Consider the following 21,411-nt stretch of genomic DNA (forward strand, 5'->3'; position numbering starts at 1 on the left):
TCCTTGGGGGAGAATTATGTGTCTCCGGCTCTGTTTTACCTGCATTCTGACATATATTCATGTTATAGTAGTCTCGGATGATGACTCAGCACGCTGTTCATTTTAAGAACACTTCTGCTGCAGATTTGACAAAATGCAAAGAAGGTACCAATGTGAGATTTCTAAAGATAACTGCAGCACTTGACCCAAAGTTTAAGAATCTGAAGTGCCTTCCAAAATCTGAGAGGGACGAGGTGTTGAACATGCTTTCAGAAGTCTTAAAAGAGCAGCACTCTGATGCGGAAACTACAGAATCCAAACCATCAAAAAAGAAAATCAATCTTCTGCTGGTGGCATCTGATTCAGATGATGAAAATCAACATGCATCAGTCCGCACTGCTTTGGATTGTTATCGAGCAGAACCCGTCAGCATGGACGCATGTCCTCTGGAATGGTGGTTGAAGCATGAAGGGACATATGAATCTTTAGTGCATCTGGCATGTAAATATCTTGCGACGCCAGTTACAACAGTGCCATGTGAACTCCTGTTCTCACTTTCAGCGACATAGTGAACAAGACGCAGGCAGCATTATCTCCTGGAAATGTAAACAAACTTGTTTGTCTGAGCAATTGGCTGAAGTAGGACTGAGTGGACTTGTAGGCTCTAAAGTTTTACATTGTTTTATTTTTGAATGCAGTTATTTTTTGTACATAGTTCTACATTTGTAAGTTCAACTTTCATGATAAAGAGACTGCACTACAGTACTTATATTAGGTGAATTGAAAAATACTATTTCTTTTGTTTTTTACAGTCTAAGTATTTTTAATCTGAAATAAATATAGAGTGAGCACTGTACACTTTGTATTCTGTGTTGTAATTGAAATCAACATATTTGAAAATGTAGGAAACATCCAAAATATTTAAATAAATGATGTTCTATTATTGTTTAATCCCGCGATTAATTGCAATTAATTTTCTTAGTCGCTCAACATCCCTATTTTTTATAAATACAGCCTTTAAATAAACAGTGACAAGTATCAGCATACCATAAAAATACAACAGTGTATTCACTTTCATACAGCACATATTTTTAAGGGGCTCTGGAAGTTTCTATTGTAGACAATAAATGTTTAGTTTGCTGGAGAAGGCTACGGTCTGCAGCTTAACTGTGGATAGAAGTACTTTGTCTTGTGTGCTATTGCTATCCATAAAATATCTTTATATAGCAGAGACAAGGTGGGTGAGGCAATATCTTTTATTGGATCAACTTCTGTTGGCAAAAGAAACAAGCTTTCGAGCTATACGAGCTCTTCTTCAGGTTGGGAAAAGGTACTATCTGCTTAATCTTGTATTTAGTAGTAAGTAGAAAGCTCAGTACCTTTCCCAAACAGAAGTTGGTCCGATAAAAGATATTACCTCACCAACCTTGTCTCTCTAATATCCTGGGACCAACAGGGCTATAACAACACTGCATATGTTATATGGCAGGCAGTTTTTAGAAAAGGCAAGGAAATATTTCCTATAATCTAGTGTTTTGGGTCACTTTCCACATTATATTTTACACAAGTGACACAGCATTTATATAAAAATAGAACAAGTTAAAAATCACTTAGAAAAGTTAGATGCCTGAAGTCACCAGGGCCTGATGAAATGCACCCTAGAATACTCAAGGAGCTAATAGAGGAGGTATCTGAGCTTCTAGCTATTATCTTTGGAAAATCATGGGAGAGATTCCAGAAGACTGGAAAAGGGCAAATATAGTGCCCATCTATAAAAAGGGAAATAAAAACAACCCAGGAAACTACAGACCAGTTAGTTTAACTTCTGTGCCAGGGAAGATAATGGAGCAAGTAATTAAGGAAATCATCTGCAAAGACTTGGAAGGTGGTAAGGTGATAGGGAATGGCCAGCATGGATTTGTAAAGAACAAATTGTGTCAAACCAATCTGATAGCTTTCTTTGATAGGATAACGAGTCTTGTGAATAAGGGAGAAGCGGTGGATGTGGTATACCTAGACTTTAGTAAGGCATTTGATACGGTCTCGCATGATATTCTTATTGATAAATTAGGCAAATACAATTTAGATGGGGCTACTATAAGGTGGGTGCATAACTGGCTGGATAACCGTACTCAGAGAGTTGTTATTAATGGTTCCCGATCCTGCTGGAAAGGCATAACAAGTGGGGTTCCGCAGGGATCTGTTCAATATCTTCATTAACGACTTAGATATTGGCATAGAAAATACGCTTATTAAGTTTGCAGATGATACCACACTGGGAGGGATTGCAACTGCTTTGGAGGACAGAGTCAAAATTCAAAATGATCTGGACAAATTGGAGAAATGATCTGAGGTAAACAGGATGAAGTTTAATAAAGACAAATGCAAAGTGCTCCACTTAGGAAGGAAAAATCAGTTTCACACATACAGAATGGGAAGAGACTGTCTAGGCAGGAGTACGGCAGAAAGGGATCTAGGGGTTATAGTGGACCACAAGCTAAATATGAGTCAACAGTGTGATGCTGTTGCAAAAAAAGCAAACGTGAGATTCTGAGATATATTAACAGGCGTGTTGTGAGCAAGACACGAGAAGTCATTCTTCCGCTCTACTCTGCGCTGGTTAGGCCTCAACTGGAGTATTGTGTCCAGTTCTGGGCACCACATTTCAAGAATGATGTGGAGAAATTGGAGAGGGTCCAGAGAAGAGCAACAAGAATGATTAAAGGTCTTGAGAACATGACCTATGAAGGAAGGCTGAAAGAATTGGGTTTGTTTAGTTTGAAAAAGAGAAGACTGAGAGGGGACATGATAGCAGTTTTCAGGTATCTAAAAGGGTGTCATAAGGAGGAGGGACAAAACTTGTTCACCTTAGTCTTTAAGGATAGAACACGAAGCAATGGGCTTAAACTGCAGCAAGGGAGGTCTAGGTTGGACATTAGAAAAAAGTTCCTAACTGTCAGGGTGGTTAAACACTGGAATAAATTGCCTAGGGAGGTTGTGGAATCTCCATCTCTGGAGATATTTAAGAGTAGGTTAGATAAATGTCTATCAGGGATGGTCTAGACAGTATTTGGTCCTGCCATGAGGGCAGGGGACTGGACTCGATGACCTCTCGAGGTCGCTTCCAGTCCTAGAATCTCTGACTCTATGAACTTCATAAGGTTTTTTAACTCAGCCTATAACAAGGTTTCAGCCAACTCAGAACAACTGCATAGGTGAGTAGCCATTTTGGGTTTCCTGGTTCAGTTTCCAGTGAGGGTCCTGGAGCGGGCCTAAGGGTATATAGGGGGCATGGCCTACATGCCCACCCTCAGGTTTGTAGTATCTGGGGCCATGGGTGCCAACTGAAGTCCAGACTAGAATAACCCTGCTGGGTAATTTGGGGGCGTTACTCCAGTTTGGTAATAGTTTTAAATGATGTTGCAGCCTCTGCATTTATCTATGCTATGGTGTGTGCGTCTCACTAGTTACATCTACACTGCAAAATTTACCTCCGTGGCAGAGAGTCTCAGAGCCCAGGTCAACTGACTAGGGCTCACACCAGTGAGGGGGAAGGGTATCAGGGTATATCTACCTGCAATAAAACACCCAGAGATGACCTGTGTCAGCCGACTCATGCTTGCGGGGCTCAGGCTGCAGGGCTATAACACTGCAGTCTAGATGTCAGGGTCGGGCTGTAGTCCAGGCTCTGGAACCCTTCCCCCAAATGGGATGCTGGACTCTAGGACCCTTCTCCCTTGCAGGGTCCCAGAAGCCAGGCTCCAGCCAGCTGACATGGGCCAGCCATTGATATTTTATTGCAGTGTAGACATACCCTCAGAGCCCAGGCTCCAGTGCAAGTGGGAAAATCTACACTGTTATTTTTAGTCTTGTAGCGCAAGCCCAAGTCAGTTGACCCTGGCTCTGAGTCTCGCTGCTGTGATTTTTTTTTTTTGGCAGTATAGACTGACCCATTGTTTCTGTGCCCACATCAATAAGGTTCCAAACCAAATAATGAGACCAGACTCATAAAAATTGGGCTTCGGGCCAATCCAGACTGTTATACTTTTTGGAGTCAAAGCAAGTTTGGCTGCTTATAACTTCCAAACAAAGAGTGTGGGATGTGGCAATTACATGACTAATATATCTAAGGCTTTTCATCTAAAATTTCAATTTGAGAGAACTACTCAATAGTTCTTGATCTATTCCATGAGAAAAAATATGTACATTTTTATTGATGGAAGTCTGACTTGACAGCATCCATCTAAGAAAAAAACAACAACTGTGTCCTTCCATAATAACCTCCTCTACAATCCTTACACTGTCCAAACTTCTCCAGCAGTGCAGAAAATGTTATGCGCTAAACAACAAAATTCTATTACCTCTTCACAAAATGACTCCAATGATAGCACTCGCTTTGAATAGTGATGAGTATGTGAAGTATGATAAATGCAATAAGAGTTGAATTTACCAAAAAACCACACAACCACCACCACCCACATGACCTGGTGATTTCCAGAACTTCTGTTCCAGGTTTTGCCTTAAATCGAACCCTTGTAGAATGAAAGAAACCCCAGTGCAGAAAGCCCACTCAAGACCCTCCAACATGACGTAAGCCCTTATTAGGTAGTGTAAATGGGTGTGGAGGACCTTGTGTCAGCCTTCTACACTGGACTGAACTTTACCTGTAATTAACAGGTGAGATTTTCTACTAATATTTTACATCCCCCATTGTTAGGATCTATAGAATTCAGTACTAACAGCCTGATCTTGTGAGGTTCTGAGTCCCCTCTGAGTTCACTGGGAGAGGCGAAAGCTTCTTAAGTACTGAAGAAAAAGCATATAAGACCATTTAGACAGTCTATGCCAGTGGTTCTCAAACTTTTTTTTTTGCAGACCACTTGAAAATTGCTGAGGGTCTTGGTGGACCACTTAATGATCTTTCCAAATGTTGTTTGTACCATTAGCTATCTATCGTAAAGTGCTTTGGATAAAAGCGCTATATTAAAAAAAACACAGTTTTTTTGTTCTACAAATAAAAGCATACAACTCATATTTTAACATCAGTAGCCTTACCTTTCTAATGCAATGGATGTGCCCTCTACCCCCTGCCACGGCAGCCCCCAAGCTGGGGCTGGGAAGGAGGGGGGTATCTCCCCCTCCACAGCAGCCATAGAGCTGAGACTGGGAAGGAGGGGGGTATCTCCCCAGTAGACACAGCCCTGGAGCTGGGGAAAGTTGCCTCTTTCTCTGGTCGCCGCAGCCCTGAACGTCCCAAATTCCCCCCACCCTGTCTTCTCACCCCACTGCCCCCACCCCACAAGGCCACCACCTCACCTTACATGTGCGTCTTTTCCAGGGTCCAGGCACCTAATTAGTGGAGTCACGCCTGCGCAGCTCCACTAATTAGGTGGGTGGCCATTCATTCTCTTGTGCGCGGCTGCCCAGGCACACACCTTAGAGGGAACTATCTGTGGACCACCTGAATGGAGCTTGCGGACCACAGTTTGAGAACCTCTGGTCTATGCTATTTAAAAAAGGTATTTTACTTACAGCTGTCATTTATAGGGGCAAACTGATATTTCAGAATGTTGACCCAACCTATTGATTTGAAACAGTTTTCTTGTTCCCAATAAATGAAGTCTGTAAATAAGATAAACCTATTTTTAATGGAATAGGCTTCATTTGGGACTAGAGATAAATTCTGGAGACATGTTCAAATGCATGTTGTTTCTCTTTCACATTGGTGAGTGAACTTTGGCAGTCAGAGATGGTCATACAGTACTACTTTCACAGTGCTTTTCAACTGTATGTCATGCCAGCACTTTACAAAAGCGGATAAGCATTAGTATCAATTTTATAAATGAGGAAACGGAGGCACAGAATGGTTAAGTGATTTGCTCAACGTCACACAGCCAGTCAATGGCACCAGGGAACAGAACCCAGGTAAATCAGACCTATACCACTGCTAGTTTCAGGCAAGAAATCAGGTGATTAAAATGGACAGCTATATTTTCCAATATATTGAGGGCAACGAAAATGATCAGGGGGCTGGGGCACATGACTTATGAGGAGAGGCTGAGGAACTGGGCTTGTTTAGTCTGCAGAAGAGAAGAGTGTGTGTGTGTGTGGGGGGGAACTGATAGCAGCTTTTGAACCTACCTGAAGGGGGGTTCCAAAGAGGATGGAGCTTGGCTGTTCTCAGTGGTGGCAGATGACAGAACAAGGAGCAATGGTCTCAAGTTGCAGTGGGAGAGGTCAAGGCTGGATATTAGGAAACACTATTTCACTAGGAGAGTGGTGAAGAACTGGAATGGGTTACCTAGGGAGGCGGTGAAATCTCCATCCTTAGAGATTTTTAAGGCCTGGCTTGACAGAACCCTGGCTGGGATGATTTAGTTGGGGTTGGTCCTGTTTTGAGCAGGGATTTGGACTAGATGGCCTCCTGAGGTCTCTTCCAACCCTAATCTTCTATGATTTACTACATTAAAAAAGTTCAGTCACAGCAGCATAGACACAGAATGTCAATACATGTAAGGATTACACGAAATGTGTTCCTGATCTCTGATTGGGAAGATGAATGTGTAATCAAACCTAAACGTAGTATTTTCTTTTGTGATTTACAGTAATTTGCAAAAAACTCTTAATTACATTGTAACAGGAGAGTCTACAGCACATATTATATATGTGTGAATATACTGATATTTTAAGTAATATTTTTAAACACACACTTAAAAAGCCCATAAATGGAAATCTTTTTAATACACAGATGCAATCAATTTTTCCTCTAGTTATTTTAAAAACTATCATTATTTTAAAAATGTATTAATATGAATTTAAAAACAAGTTTTATATCTGTCATGTTAACAAAGTTACATGGAAACTGTTTTTGGGGTCTTCTACATTACATTAAAGATGTTCTGCAAGAGTACAAAGTCTGAAATGTATCCTGCATTGGTTCTAATGTATTTATTTATTTATTTTAACCCCCCCCCCCACAATGCAGTTAGCTCTCAGTTGATAATGCAAGTCTCTGAAAAGAGATATCCTTCTTCATAAGCCTGGTTGAGGCCAAAAATAGTTCTGTCAGTTTCTGACAGGCTGAACTTAGTCATGTGAAATGTTTTAACATTTTATCTTGTTAATGAACAGACTTATTTATAAAGTGGACAACTTTACTATCACTGTATGGGGAATGCTGAATAGATTTTGGAATACATTTCTGTATTAAAAGGGCAATTGTCTTTTTGCACAGTAAATAACTAAGTTCAAATATCTTTAGCCTATCTGGAATATCAGAGAATTGACATTTGTAATAACAATCATTTCTTTAAAAAAACAAAGATCCTTATGATAAAAGTTTATGAATCAGAGGTATTTGCAATATGCAAAAATTTCCATTTAAAAACTTGGAAAGATTATTAAAACATCTTAACATATAACTTACTATTCATCAAAAATATTTGATGTAACCATTTAGATTAAACACCTATAAGCATATTTAATATTCTTCAGTGGAGTTAAGAGTATAAAATAAAAGTCTAATAAAAAAAAAGTGTGTTTTAACAATTGCTTACCCTTTTCTCTGCTACCTCATCTTCTCCTGTAGACTCTTTGCCATCATATGTATCTCTCAGGGTTGGCATATGTTTTTTGTGTGCTGGCTCTCTGTTTAAGGTTGTATATCCTATGTGTTCATAAATTGGATTTATTGTCATCTTGGCAATATATTCTGCTGCCTTGGTTTCAATATAAAGAGTAATCAATCCATCTGTCACCAGGTCATGGATGGACTCAAAACGTTTCTCCCCAACAAAGTGTTTTCCATCGTAGTAGAGTCTGAAGTTTCTGGTTTGATTTCCAAATCTGCCTCAATGAAATGGGAAAGTATACATATATGTATATATATATATATAAATATATATTAAAAGAAAGAGTAAGCAAGTAAAGCCTTGCAAACAATAAAAATACCCTATCATTTAAATCTGTGACTATGGTTGTGTATGGTCTGAATGAGGAATATAAAATTAAACTACTATACACAAATTAGAGGAGTAGAACAACAACAACTGTGGATAGAGAGCCAAACTAATGCCTGCCCTAGAACAAGCTATTTGTTCTCTTATCCTGTTTGGACACTTCATTATCCTGTGGAAAAAATGAAAAATACTTCACACTCTGTTTAAGGGATTTCTTTAGTACGACGCCTCTATAGTCTATTGTTTGCCTTTCTGATATGAAAAGTTCTCATAACAGACTCCTCTATTACAGTAGACCAATACAGAGATTTGATGCAGTGTCAGACCTCTGTACTCCTGTCTTTTTGTCAGAAGAGGCCATTCAGGGCACAGTTTAGCTTTAGTGCCAACAATTACACTGAAGTCAAACTGCTGCCAGAATCTGAGCAGTGGAGGACAGAATGGCACAAGGGCAAGCTTTCTTTATTGCTGGCCAAATGCCAAGGACTAACTCCTCAAGCTTTGTACAAAAGGCCCTCTGTGCTATGCTTCAAGCAAATCTTTGTAATATACAGGATATTTAAGCCATAGGCTATCTGATGCTAGTAATTCTGCAGCTTGGTTTGAATAGCATTTTGATGTAACCTTTTAATAACCATAAATGAATGTGTTGACTCCACCTGACTTCTAGGACCTTTTCAAAAATCTTACTGAAAGCCTGGAACAATTTGCTTTCTGAAGCCATCTGCACATGCGTGAACGGACATCAGTGTATGCATTTGGCAACTACCAATGCTTGTCCTGCAGAGAGGATGGAAGCAAGAAGCTGCTATCACCTCTGACTCCAATGTCACTCCTTGGCCAGACAGCAGTAAGTGCCACTGTTTGGGATATTAGACTTCTTTATGCTGCTATCTAACTGGCCAAATCAATCATAAAAACAAAATACCTCCTCCTTCAGATTGAATTTCTGAAATGAAAGCTGCATATTGCTGTTTAAAAACAAAAAAACACAAAACACAAAACAGAAGTGCTCTACTATAAGTATGCCTTTTGAATGGAGCCTACCTAAACAGATGAAAGCACAAAATTGTATGATTAGTATTAGGTTGAAACATATGTATTTTTCAAAAGAAGTAATTAATATTCTTGAAAAGGTATGTATTTTAATAACAGAACATAGGTAAAATAATTGATTCTCAATTAAAATTAAGCATTCTGGTTTTCAATTTAAACTGGAAAAAAAGATATCTTAAAGATGCTGCATACAACATACCTGATACACAACTCAAAAATAAGGAAATGGAAAGTTAAGGTGCCTAACAGTACATATCCTCTACCCCTTCACCCAGAAATCTTCATCTTACCACTAGCGCAACCACTAGACAATGGTTCATAATCTTAATTCTGCATCAGCAGTGATGTCAGCTGTCCAGCATCCGCTTCCGCAAACTGACCTCTCCCTCATACACAACACAAACAGACCAGATTTCCTCCATGTTCACTCTTTGGCACGGTTTTAGGGAACCACATACTTTCTTTCTGAAAAGCTGTATTTCTCCAGGTATCTAAACAGTTTCAGGTGCATGGTCCTAACCCAGGAGTTCTCTCATAAGCAAGGTACTTGATAAATGGACTTCATGTGTGCTTCTGAAATCCAAACAGCAACACACTAATTTGGAAAAGATGCCTGAAATAAACTTTTTTCTGCAACAGGTGAAAGTTAAATAGCTTCCCCTTATCTCCTTCCCCTACATTCCAATCCAGCCTATTTCTCTGCAACTCCTTCTTTACAGTATACAGTTGGGGAGATGTATTTTTTCAAGGTAGTACTAGTAAGGAGAAAAGAAAACTTTACCATGAAAGAGCCTCTGATTCTTTACATGGTTGTTATTATTACTATTATTGTCCAGAAGGCATTTCTCTCTCTTCAACAATTCCAAGTTTTTGCTTCCCTGCGCCCTTTTTAAATCTCTTTATTACTCTATAATATTACTATTCTGATGAATTACAACATGTATCTTATTGGTGCAGCTGCAAGCTCTCTGTTAAAAAAAATTGTGTTTCAATCCTTTCGCTTTTGTTTTACGTACATTGATATCTTGGTTTCAAATTTTTCCATCAGAACATATTTTTGGTATTTTTACCATATCTATAACATTACTACACCTTGTTCATTTCTACATGGCTATTGAACTAAATAGGTCACAGATTTTATGCTTGAACTTCCTGACATTCTCCTTCTAAAGGGAGGCTTTAGCGACAGCTGTTTTTTGTTTAATAAACAGAAAACAAGACATATACAATGTATGCTCTCTTTCAGTTAACAGTGGAACACTGGAAGCTTTGCCAAGAAAGAGAATAAAAAATGGACTTTGACATGTCATCAAAACATTCTTAGTGTATCTACTGCACATTTGTTTGCAAGTAGCTGACCTAAAGATAAAGGACTTTTTTTTATTCAAAGTTGCTTGAAAGGCGATTGCTCTATCTAGCCCATTTGGCTGCCAGTGGGGCAGAGAGGATAACACAATCTGGGAAAGTGGATTAAAGTGGCAATAGTGGCCAGAAATAAAGGAGTGGAGAGACCAATTAGGTCCCTTAGTCCTAAGAGATGTAATGCAGACTCTCAGCTATCTGCTCTTTATGCAGCAGACATTGGTGAAATATAGGGAGGATGTTTAATAACTGCAAAACCATCCAGATTTCTATGAATATGGATCTTAAAAGTACAAATGCAACAGTGTGAAACCAATTGTACAAAGAGTAATCAGTCATCCACCTCAGTAGTATGCTTCACTGCCCCTACTTATTTTGCTGTTTAAAAAATTTACCTATGCATTGCTCTAGACACATGCACTTTTGTGTTTACAAAATATATATAATTACAAAATTGCATCCGGAATTAGTGCCATCTCTAACTGCCACCCATCCCCCTCACCTCTCTAACCCTCCTAATTCAGAGCGTCTGGGAAACATACAGGATTTGTAGCATGCACCGAAGGTTAGCAAACTTGGACTCAGTCTTATCAGGATGGGCAACAAAGTCTGCAAGTGATGACTCTTCACTGCCTCCTAGCTGCCCTCCCAGTTGAATCTGAAGACTGTACACTCTAGCATGTCAGCAGCTGATCTCAATTGCTGTAGCATGACTCAAGAGCAGAGGCGGTACCTAGCTGATACTACATATGATGAGTGCTTTACAAATACATGTAATAAAATAATAAACAATGGAGTACATTATGTTTTGTTTTATCTTTAACTGAGTTTCTTTGATTTTTCTCACTTGTCACCTTATACAAATGTTAGAGACATTTTATTAGGCAAAAATTGTGTTATTAATGTGTAGTAGTATTTTTCCCTAACATTGTTCTTGCTTGCTAATAGATACCATGAAAATAATATAACTGGCTTTGAAATTAGTATCTTATGGAGATGAAAAGTTTACTGGCTCTGATTTCACTATGTTACTCCTCTTTTATGCCCATATCACTTAATTGATTTCATTGGCTTTACACTAACAGGAGTAATAGCGGTGAATCAGAGTCAATAACATGCAAAGTCCCAGTGTGCTTTCAATATATATATATCAGAGAGATTTGTTAAGGTGAAATTAAAGTATTAGGTGCAGATCAATGAGCTGAGTAAATTACCTTTCAGGAGATGCAGACTTTAAAAATCCCTCAAATGTTAAAACACAGAAAACCAAGAGTTAAGATTGCAGTTCTCAAGTAAATCTTAGCAAAGTTATTTGTGTTGAACTTCCTTAGTTTTTAATATAGTCATAAGGGGTGCTTCTCCTATACCCCATCGGGAAAGTCCCACCAGAGACCTAATGCTAGCGTAGGAGCTGCCAGGAGCAGAGGGGTCCAGGTGAACGGTTAGCTCTGATTCAGGAGCAGTCAGGGAACACATTAACTAGTCACTGCTTTCTCTATTTGCTGACCCTCATGTGGCTGATTGGGTGGTGAAGGTAGAGGAGCACTAGTTCCCCTCTCCTGAATATACCCCATGGAAAGGAAGGGCTAATGCCTCACCTGGACCTGGCAGCTCCCAAGTGGTCAGGTTACACTTTGAGGTCTATTGCCACTGGGGAAAGGGCTAGAAGCCTTACTTTTTTCTTAAAGGAAAGCTTAGATCTCTAGCAGGCCTCTGATGTCCTATAGTAACATGCCTGGAGCAGAAATTTTCTAGAAATGTTACTAAATAAAATATCAATAATTTTGAAAATTCAAATTAATCAACTAAATTTTGGTTCTGAGAAAAACATCTCAGCTGGGGATATCTAGTAAAACTTATTTTACCTTCTGATTTTGTGCTAAGGGTCAAAAAGTTGGAATTATGTTTTAACCCTTCTATAGTGAGGGTGTCATAATTTAGGAACCTAGTGTCCACCAAATTTCAACATTTGCATAAAGGTTCTATTTTAATTTCAGATCTAGCCTTCTAATTTTGAGTTCTATCTGAACTGAATTTTTTCCTGGTAAATCATAGGAGGGTGGGGGCAAAATCAGGTTTGAAATGGAAACTTCATTGCAATCGTTATCATAGAGAGATGACCATCATTCTATAACATTCTGTAAGAATATGGTCCACATTGCACCTTCGTTTACACTAGCGTGATTCCCATTGGTTTCATTTGAGCAGTTTTCATACCATGTTTATAATCCATCTCTTTGCCTACATAGTTTTCTCATACTAAAAACAACTTGTTCTTAAATTAGTTCCGTATACCCCATAAATATTTAAATTGTGAATGTAAGAAAACATATGGCTTGAATGATGGGTATTAAGTTATAAAAGTCAAGAAATGTCCTTACCTAATACCCTTTGTATCATTTAAAACTGAAAGAATTTTTAAAAGTGCAATTTGCTTTTCACTATTTATGTTATTCACATATTCTTTTCCTACCAGGATAATACAAATTGTTTAAGTAGGTTTTTATTGAATAGGCTATTTCACTTTCAGGTTTTCAGCATTTAGGTTGCAAACATTGCAGTCAAATATTTGGTTAAAAGCTCCCATTGGATTAAAAATCATCATGGAAAGATTTCCATGAGTCTTAAATTTTGTTAAAGTTGTTTTTACCAAACTCAACTGTTAAGACAAAATTGAGTTTGCAGTTTCGCTAAAGACCAATTACAGGCTGTGATTGCATTTTATGGTTACTTTTTCCAATACAAGTTTGACCTCTGAAATTCCTGCAGCCTGAACTCATTTCTTTGGTAAACAGTATACCACACAATACAATTTACTGATCATACTGTCTTGGTTTTGTTCTCCATAAAGTTTCATTATTAAATATTATGATAGTCAAGCAAACAATAGCAACACAAATTTGTTAAAACTGATTATCGATTTTTTAAAAAAGGGAATTAATAGCAAGTAAAGCCTTCTTTTTGCAACAAGTAATGGAATTAACAAAATATTAGTATTTATATAAACTAGGGGAATCTGGGGATATCTAAGGCAAACTACTGGTACATATAGATGAACAGAGTGTCAAGTGGCATGGCAGGTAAAAGATAAACAAACATTTTAAGATTCAAAACCTGCCCTGAGGTGTTTTTACTGATATTTGCTTTAGTATTGATGGTGCACAAAGCCAAAAACCTTTGTGAATAAGACTTACAATGCTTGGCTAGAGGATAAAATTCAAAAGGGTTTAGGCTATGTCTGAGTAATAGAGTAATAATAATGATAGAGTAATACTTACTTAGCTCTTTTCATTCAGAGATCTCAAAGTGCTTTGCCTCCATTTTACAGATGAAGAAAATGAATTGTTAAGTGATTCACACAGGGTTACATTGCAGGCCAGTTTCAGAGTAGAGAGTAGCAATCAACTCCAGTGTCCCATGAGCTGTAGTATGCTGCTCCCGTTAGATCACTAGCATCTGCTGCTATTCTTGTAGTTACTTTTGAATAAGGGTGGTAAAATGCTTCTGGTTCTGTAGTCTTGATGAAATTTAAAACCAAGGTTCTAATTATTTGTAATCATTAAGACACCTATGATACTTCTTATGAGAGATGAGGTGTTTGCCCTCATGTTCTGACTAAATTCTAATTCTAAATTCCAAAGTCATCCTGTAGTTTTAACTGAAAAGGGAATTCTTATTTTTCTGTCCTGAACTGTTGTTTAATATTGCTGTGTGCTATTTGAAAACTGCTGCTTTCCTTACAAGACATGGCCACGTTTCAGTGATTTATGAGGTGAAAGCTACACATAGTAGTGTGTAGATACTGGTGAGCACTTTGGATGAAAGGTGCCATGTTTTATATACATATGTCAGCTCTTATTTAGCAAAATATTACTGTTCAAAAGAGTCTAGAGTCTTTCCCACTGTTCCCTTGGCAAAACCTACTAGGAGTTAAAAAAGGAAAAGTTCTGTACTATGAAGTCTTTTTGAATAAATTTTGCTTTAAATTACTAACTAAATGTAATAATTATACTATTCAGGGAAACGTATCTTAGGTCAAAATAGGTGCTATGCTGATAATCAAAACAGATAACTACTGTTTTTATGTACCTCCACCTTAATTTCTCTTGACCATGATTACATAAATAAATTGCGGAGGAATAGTTTCATTGCTGTTCTGTGGTACTCTATCATCTATAAAAATTTAATTCTCTTAGTGTGATGCCTGATCTGCCATTAAAATGCTTGCTGCATTAACAAATGGGAGAGAACAGATGATAAACACTCATTATAAAGTAATATGCCCATTAAAATGACCTATCCTACCAGTGATTTTCATTTTAGTAGGACTCAGTGAAACAGAATAAATTTAAAAGATTTCATCCAACTGGCACCCTAAATGTGTGTACCGTATATGTGGCGCATATACACATAAAAATATTTGTTACCAAATGTATTAAACTCCATTTGGTAGTTTATGAATGTTAAAAGAAATGGCCCTGATTTTCCTCTCACTAGCACTAGCATAAAGCAGGAGTAATGCCATTTAACTCAGTCGAATTACCTTAAGTATAAAACAGGTATAAGTGAGGGAGAAATTTGGCACTAATACATTTACTATTTACAGTGCTTTATGTGCTTGAATAATTAAAAGTGTGTTTAATAAAAACAACGAGATAAAACAACAATATGGAACTTGCTCTTTACCGGGGGGAAAAAGCTTTAAAAAAGTTATTTATAGTTGAAGGATTTCTTTTTTTTTTATGCATAAGTAATAAACTTTAAAAATGGTTCTTCAAATGCATATTTATAAAGCAGCCCATTTGCTAAGGCAGACAATAGAAGAAGGGCAACTAAAGGACTGGCTGGAAGATATGCGTCTAAATTGCAGCCCTCAAGATACGAGATGGGGGAGGGAGCAACATTACTGATGGGAGCCAGAAAGGAATTAGAATAGTGGCCTTCTTCAAGAAGAGAACACAACATAGAATATGGGTAACACTTCTTCTGACACTTGGGCTACTGGATTTTTATTTTTATTTATTATTTAATTACAATAGTGCCTAGAAGCCTCAACCAAGATTGGTGCCCCATTGTGCTAGGCACTGTATAAACACAGTGAAATACAGGTCCTGCCCCAAAGAGATTTGGATGGGATTTTGAAAGAAGCTTAAGACAGTTAGGTGACAAACTCCCACTAACTCCTTTAGGTCTTTCTTCCAAAATTCCAGTCTTCCATATGAAATAGACAAGACAGACAAATAGTGAGAGAAAGGAATAGGGTGACCAGACAGCAAGTGTGAAAAATCGGGACAAGGAGTTAGGGGGGTAATAGGAGCCTATATATGAAAAAGACCCCAAAATTGGGACTGTCCCTATAAAATCGGGATATCTGGTCACCCTAGAAAAGAAGTATGGTTACCCCATGTTATAGCTGGAGAACTGAGGCACAGAGAGTTTAATTGACTTGCCCAAAGTAAGACAGGAAGTCTGTCAGAGCCAAAAAATGAAGGAAGATCTCTTGAGTTCCAGTCCAGTGCCTTGACCACAAGACATCCTCCCTTGCTGTGGAATGAGTTACAGTAGGTAATTGTAGTACAGTAGTGACTGTAGTGAAACATGAACTGTGCGCTCAGCAAGAAGCTTTGACATACACTAGACACACTGAACCCAGTCTTGGACATTGGTTATCTAGAAAACAAAATCTACTAAAGCAATGAACACATCTCCAGAAAGTGCTGAAGTTATAATAGTAGGAAAAAGTCTGCAATTTACAGAACAGCCAAGGATAACTTTGAAGCTCTAGCCAAAAGAAAACAGAACTGACAACAACAACAGATGGGAAGAGGAGGGAAGGAGAACAGGAACACAGCAAGAAGACATGAACCATAAGGAAAAAAAGCATTCCAGTCTGTGGGAGGCTGCAAGTAGCCAGTTAATTACTCATTAAGGTTAGGAAAGGATTATCATCATTCCATACACTTATAATGAGCCCATCTCAGTAGTCCCCAGATGCATTTACATAAGATAGATCAAGTACAAAACAACCATTTCCCCAAATCTTGAGGTCAAAAACCTCAAATAATCCCAAATTTACTTCCATAACAGTGCCAGAAATGGGAGTTCAACAGCAGATTTTAATGGAAACCTGGAACAAAGAGATAAGTTGTATAAAGCATTCTTCTATGGGCCAGGTTTAAGCACAGAAATATTTCTAGTAGGAGCAAATTCCAGAAGACACGACCTACCCTAGACAAAAGCCAGGTCCTATGAGCTCACCCTTGGGATAGTCATCCAAAGCATTCCTGCCAGCTAATACAAGTAGTGGGTGGAAAATAGGTATGGGGGAGAGGAGAGAGAGAGGAGGACATTTTCTGAGATAACTGGAACCCAGGCAAAGAACTGTTCTGAAGACAGTAATCACATTGCATTTCATCTGGCAGCAAATTGGCAATAAATGCAAAGAGCAAGGCGGAGGTGTAACATACTCTCAGCAATCTAAATGGCAGACAGCTGCAATTTGCATCGGTTGGAGATTCCAAGTAGCATTCAAGACTGCAAGCAGAGCGCACTGAATTAGTATCTCCTGGAGATAACAAAGGAGTGTGGCAATACCGCCATCTGAGAGGTAATGACACAGCCAGCAGAAGGTGGAAAGCAGGTTTCTGGTCACTGCTAGTGTCAGTGAATCCAGGATCTGTCAGAAGTCAGCATTTATTTTAGGGCTATCAAGCAATTAAAAAAAATTAATCATGATTAATCGCACTGTTAAAGAATAATAGAATACCATTTATTTTAATATTTTTGGATGTTTTCTACATTTTCAAATATATTGATTTCAATTACAACACAGACTACAAAGTGTACAGTGCTCACTTTACATTATTTTTTATTACAAATATTTGAACAGTAAAAAACAAAAGAAATAGTATTTTTCAATTCACCTAATACAAATAATGTAATGCAATCTCTTTATCATGAAAGTTGAACTTACAAATGTAGAATTATGTACAAAAAAGAATAACTGCGCTCAAAAATAAAACCACGTAAAACTTTAGAGCCTACAAGTCCACTCAGTCCTACTTCTTGTTCAGCCAATCACTCAAACAAATAAGTTTGTTTACATGTGCAGGAGACAATGCTGCCCGCTTCTTGTTTACAATGTCACCTGAAAGTGAGAACAGACGTTCGCATGGCGCTTTTGTAGCCGGCATTGCAAGATATTTACGTGCCAGATGCACTAAAGATTCATATGTCCCTTCATGCTTCAACCACCATTCCAGAGGACATGTGTCGATGCTGATGATGGGTGCTGCTCGATAGCGATCCAAAGCAGTGTGGACTGACCTATTTATTTTCATCACCTGAGTCAGATGTGACTAGCAGACGGTTGATTTTCTTTTTTGGTGGTTCAGTTCTGTAGTTTCCGCATCTTTTATGACTTCTGAAAGAATTCTCCACATCTCATCCCTCTCAGATTTTTGAAGGCACTTCAGATTCTTAAACCTTGGGTCAAGTGCTATAGCTATCTTTAGAAATCTCACATTGGTACCTTCTTTGCATTTTGTCAAATCTGCAGTGAGAGTTCTTAAAATGAACATGTGCTGGGTCATCATCCGAGATTGCTGTATCATGAAACATATGGCAGAATGCAGGTAAAACAGAGCCGGAGACATACAATACTCCCCCAAAGAGTTCAGTCACAAATTTAATTAGTGCATTTTTTTAATGAGTGTCATCAGCATGGAAGCACTTCCTCTGGAATGGTGGCTGAAGCATGAAGGGGCATACAAATGTTTAGCATATCTGGTACATAAATACCCTGCAATGTAGGCTACAAAAGTGCCATGGGAACACCTGTTCTCACTTTCAGATGAGATTGCAAATAAGAAGCAGGCAGCATTATGTCCCGTAAATGTACACAAACTTGTTTGTCCTAGCGATTGGCTGAACAAGAAGTAGGACTGAGTGGACTTGTAGGCTCTAAAGTTTTACATTGTTCTGGCTTTTGAGTGCAATTAGAGAACGAAAAAAATCTACATTTGTAAGTTACATTTTCATGATAAAGAGATTGCACTTCAGTATTTGTATGAGGTGAATTGAAATATACTATTTCTTTATCATTTTACAGTGCAAATATTTGTAATAAAAATAATATAAAGTGAGCATTGTACACTTTGTATTCTGTGATGTAACTGAAATCAATATATTTGAAAAAGTAGTAAAACATCCAAAAATATTTAGTAAATTTCATTTACTATTGTTTAACAGGGCAATAAAAAGTGTGATTAATCACGATTAATTTTTTTAATCACAATTAATTTTTTTAATTAATCGCACGAGTTAGCTGTGATTAATCGACAGCCCTAATTTATTTAGATTTATGCAAACATAACGACAAGCATCTAGCCCTGGATTTATGCACTCTGGACGAATACGTAAAATACCCTAATTTTAGTCATCCAGTATTTTAACTCAACACACATCACAACCAAGGAAATACAGGAGTGACAAGAGATTTCTAGGCCAGCTTCTCTGAAAAATGTAAAATGCACTATAACAGAACTGCAAGAGCCTTTTAGGGAACAAGACAGTACCATGGGAGTAAGAGGAGGGTGACAAACACAGGATGAGGTCCCCACAAAGTTAGTGTTTATAAAACTGTAGAGAAAACAAGCACCACCATTAGGTAATAAAGCACTCAAATAGGCATGCACCAGGAACAGAGAGAACTCTTTATTCAGAGGGCCCTACCATGCTACAGACCACCAAAAGGAGGCTGAGCACAGCAACACACAGATTGGCTTGGCACAGCTGAGTGCAGATGTGTCGCTAAACAGAGAGAAACATGAAACCATTCCGTCCTTCAAACCCCTCCTCAATCACACATTTGCTGTGATACCTATGAGAAATGAACAATCAATCATGGCCTAATACAGAGAATAGAATAGGCCATGCAGAAAAAAGAGATGCTTGAAATCACTTGGGTATCTATCTAAGGAAATTCCTAGATATCCATGGATTAGGCCAGAGATATTCTACCTCGGGGTGGGCAAACTATGGCTTGTGGGCCACATCTGGTCCATCAGACCTTTTAATCCGGCACTCGAGCTCCAGCTGGGGAGTGGGGTCAGAGGCTTACCTGGCTCTGCAGGGCTCCCGGAAGCAGCGGCATGTCCCCTCTCCAGCTCCTACACTTAGGGGCAGCCATGGGGCTTCACACGCTGCCCCCGCCCCAAGCGCTAGCCCTGCAGCTCCCATTGTCCAGGAACCACAGCCAATGGGAACTGCAGGGGCAGCACCAGCGAATGGGGCAGTGCACAGAGCAACATGGCCGGCACCACGCCTCCATGAAGGAGCAGGAGGGGGGACATGCTGCTGCTTCCAGGAGCTGCTTGAGATAAGTGCTGCCTGGAGTCTGAACCCCTGACCCTGAACCCCTGATTATGTACTCTTTCAAGTAAAAATTCATTCTATAATTAATATTAATAATTAATATTAGTGGCAAATTTCTTTACATACACCTCAAAATTTCAGTGTTTTTTACTGTGCAGTCTATTAAAATATACTTCTAATTACTGCAAAATACATAAAATCAGTGGAATAAACTAAGAATTAGTAAGTTTTCTGACATTTAACTTCTCTCAAGAATTATATCCCAATGCCACCTACCATTGAATATACCCATTTGTAAACAAAGCTTGTGATTAATAATCACAACTAAGAGAATTACCTTTTTTTAATCAGACTGCAGAACCTATTTCCATTTATTCACAATATTGAAACAATAGGATTTGCAGGAAAGGAAACCATGGTAACCAACTAAACCTGCTGCAGCAGATATCAGCGCAAAAGAACATACAGTGCGATCGCACTTCAACGCCTACCACAAGTACATTCTCTCCCCATTTCCTTTTTATCCTCATCCTAATTATTAAACAAGCTTTCAATCACAAAAACCTACATTGTGAGTGATGTCTTATTGTTATCATCATTTGCTCTAGGTCTTGGCATTAAGCATGGACCTACTGTTTTGCTGACATTTAAAAGCAAATCTAAAACTTCTAGGAATTAATTAGGAATTTCCAGGTCTTTTCATCCATTAGGAATATCTCATTTCCATTACAATGTATGTTATAACACTTTTATTCTTGCATACAGACTTCAATATATAGGCAACAATTTGGTCCTGCTAGTAATATTTGTAAAACATGGGTAAAAATGCATTTGCTTTATCATTTTCTTCTGTCCTGTGAATTCACTTCTAACCTTGAGACAAACTATGACATATTTGTTTTCCTTAGGAAAGGTTTTAAACAGAAGTGCATTTTCGTCATGTATGGATGTAAAAGGGTACTCGAGCTGGAACAAAAATAGTAAAGATGCTAATTAACTAACAACAAGGAAGGAAAGTAATCATCAAGACTAATCAAAACACAGCTCCCCATGAAAATGGAAAGCATATTTCAGTACAGCCTATAGATAACCTAGCTAACTGAGAAACTTCGTGTTTAAATGGTTATTTGGGGGAAAACTGGTGGTCCACTTTCTTATTAGAACAGGAAATAAATATTTGTTAGAAAATCTAAAACCCCATATTTCATCTTGTCTTGTTTTATTTAGCTTACAGGAGTTGTGAGGTTTAATTAACTATGATGGGCTCTGCGGTTCTTGGCTGAAAGACACTACTGAAGTGAGATCACTAGATGTAGGGCAGCCATTTTGGCCATAAACCCAATCCACACAACCTAGGATCACCCCCGAGCCAAGGTGACTGTACAGTGCTGTAGAGCTGACATAGGGTACTTCTACACAACAAACAACAAAACCTTGCAGAAGTGAGTCTCAGAGCCCAGGTCTACAGACTTGGTCTTGTGCTATGGTGCTAAAAAGAGTCATGCAGATGTTTCAGCTAGGGCTGGAACTAAGGCTCTGAAGCGCAGGGAAGGTATGGGTCTCAGAACCTGAGCTCCAGCCTGATTGGAATGTCTACACGGGGCTCATACACCAAACACTCACCCTGCTGCTGGCTTACAAGAGAAAAAGGGGACATACCAGGATGCACCTATGCAATACT

General features: G+C 38.5%; 1 protein-coding gene across 6 annotated transcripts in view; it reads right to left on the reverse strand.

Annotated features, from left to right (window-relative positions):
* CHN1 (chimerin 1) overlaps positions 1–21,411 on the reverse strand; it is a 156,040-nt gene that overhangs the window by 72,774 nt on the left and 61,855 nt on the right. For 4 of the 6 annotated variants that reach the window (XM_034785637.1, XM_034785634.1, XM_034785635.1 and 1 more), the window contains one exon: positions 7,536–7,824. In XM_034785637.1, the coding sequence (XP_034641528.1) occupies positions 7,536–7,824 (289 nt within the window). Of the gene's footprint in view, positions 1–7,535; positions 7,825–9,373; positions 9,400–9,451; positions 9,555–21,411 lie in introns of those variants that run through there. The other 2 variants (XM_034785638.1, XM_034785639.1) reach the window with 2 other exon arrangements.

The sequence above is a fragment of the Trachemys scripta genome, chromosome 11, assembly GCF_013100865.1.
Source record: "Trachemys scripta elegans isolate TJP31775 chromosome 11, CAS_Tse_1.0, whole genome shotgun sequence".
In the NCBI taxonomy this organism is placed as follows: domain Eukaryota; kingdom Metazoa; phylum Chordata; order Testudines; family Emydidae; genus Trachemys; species Trachemys scripta.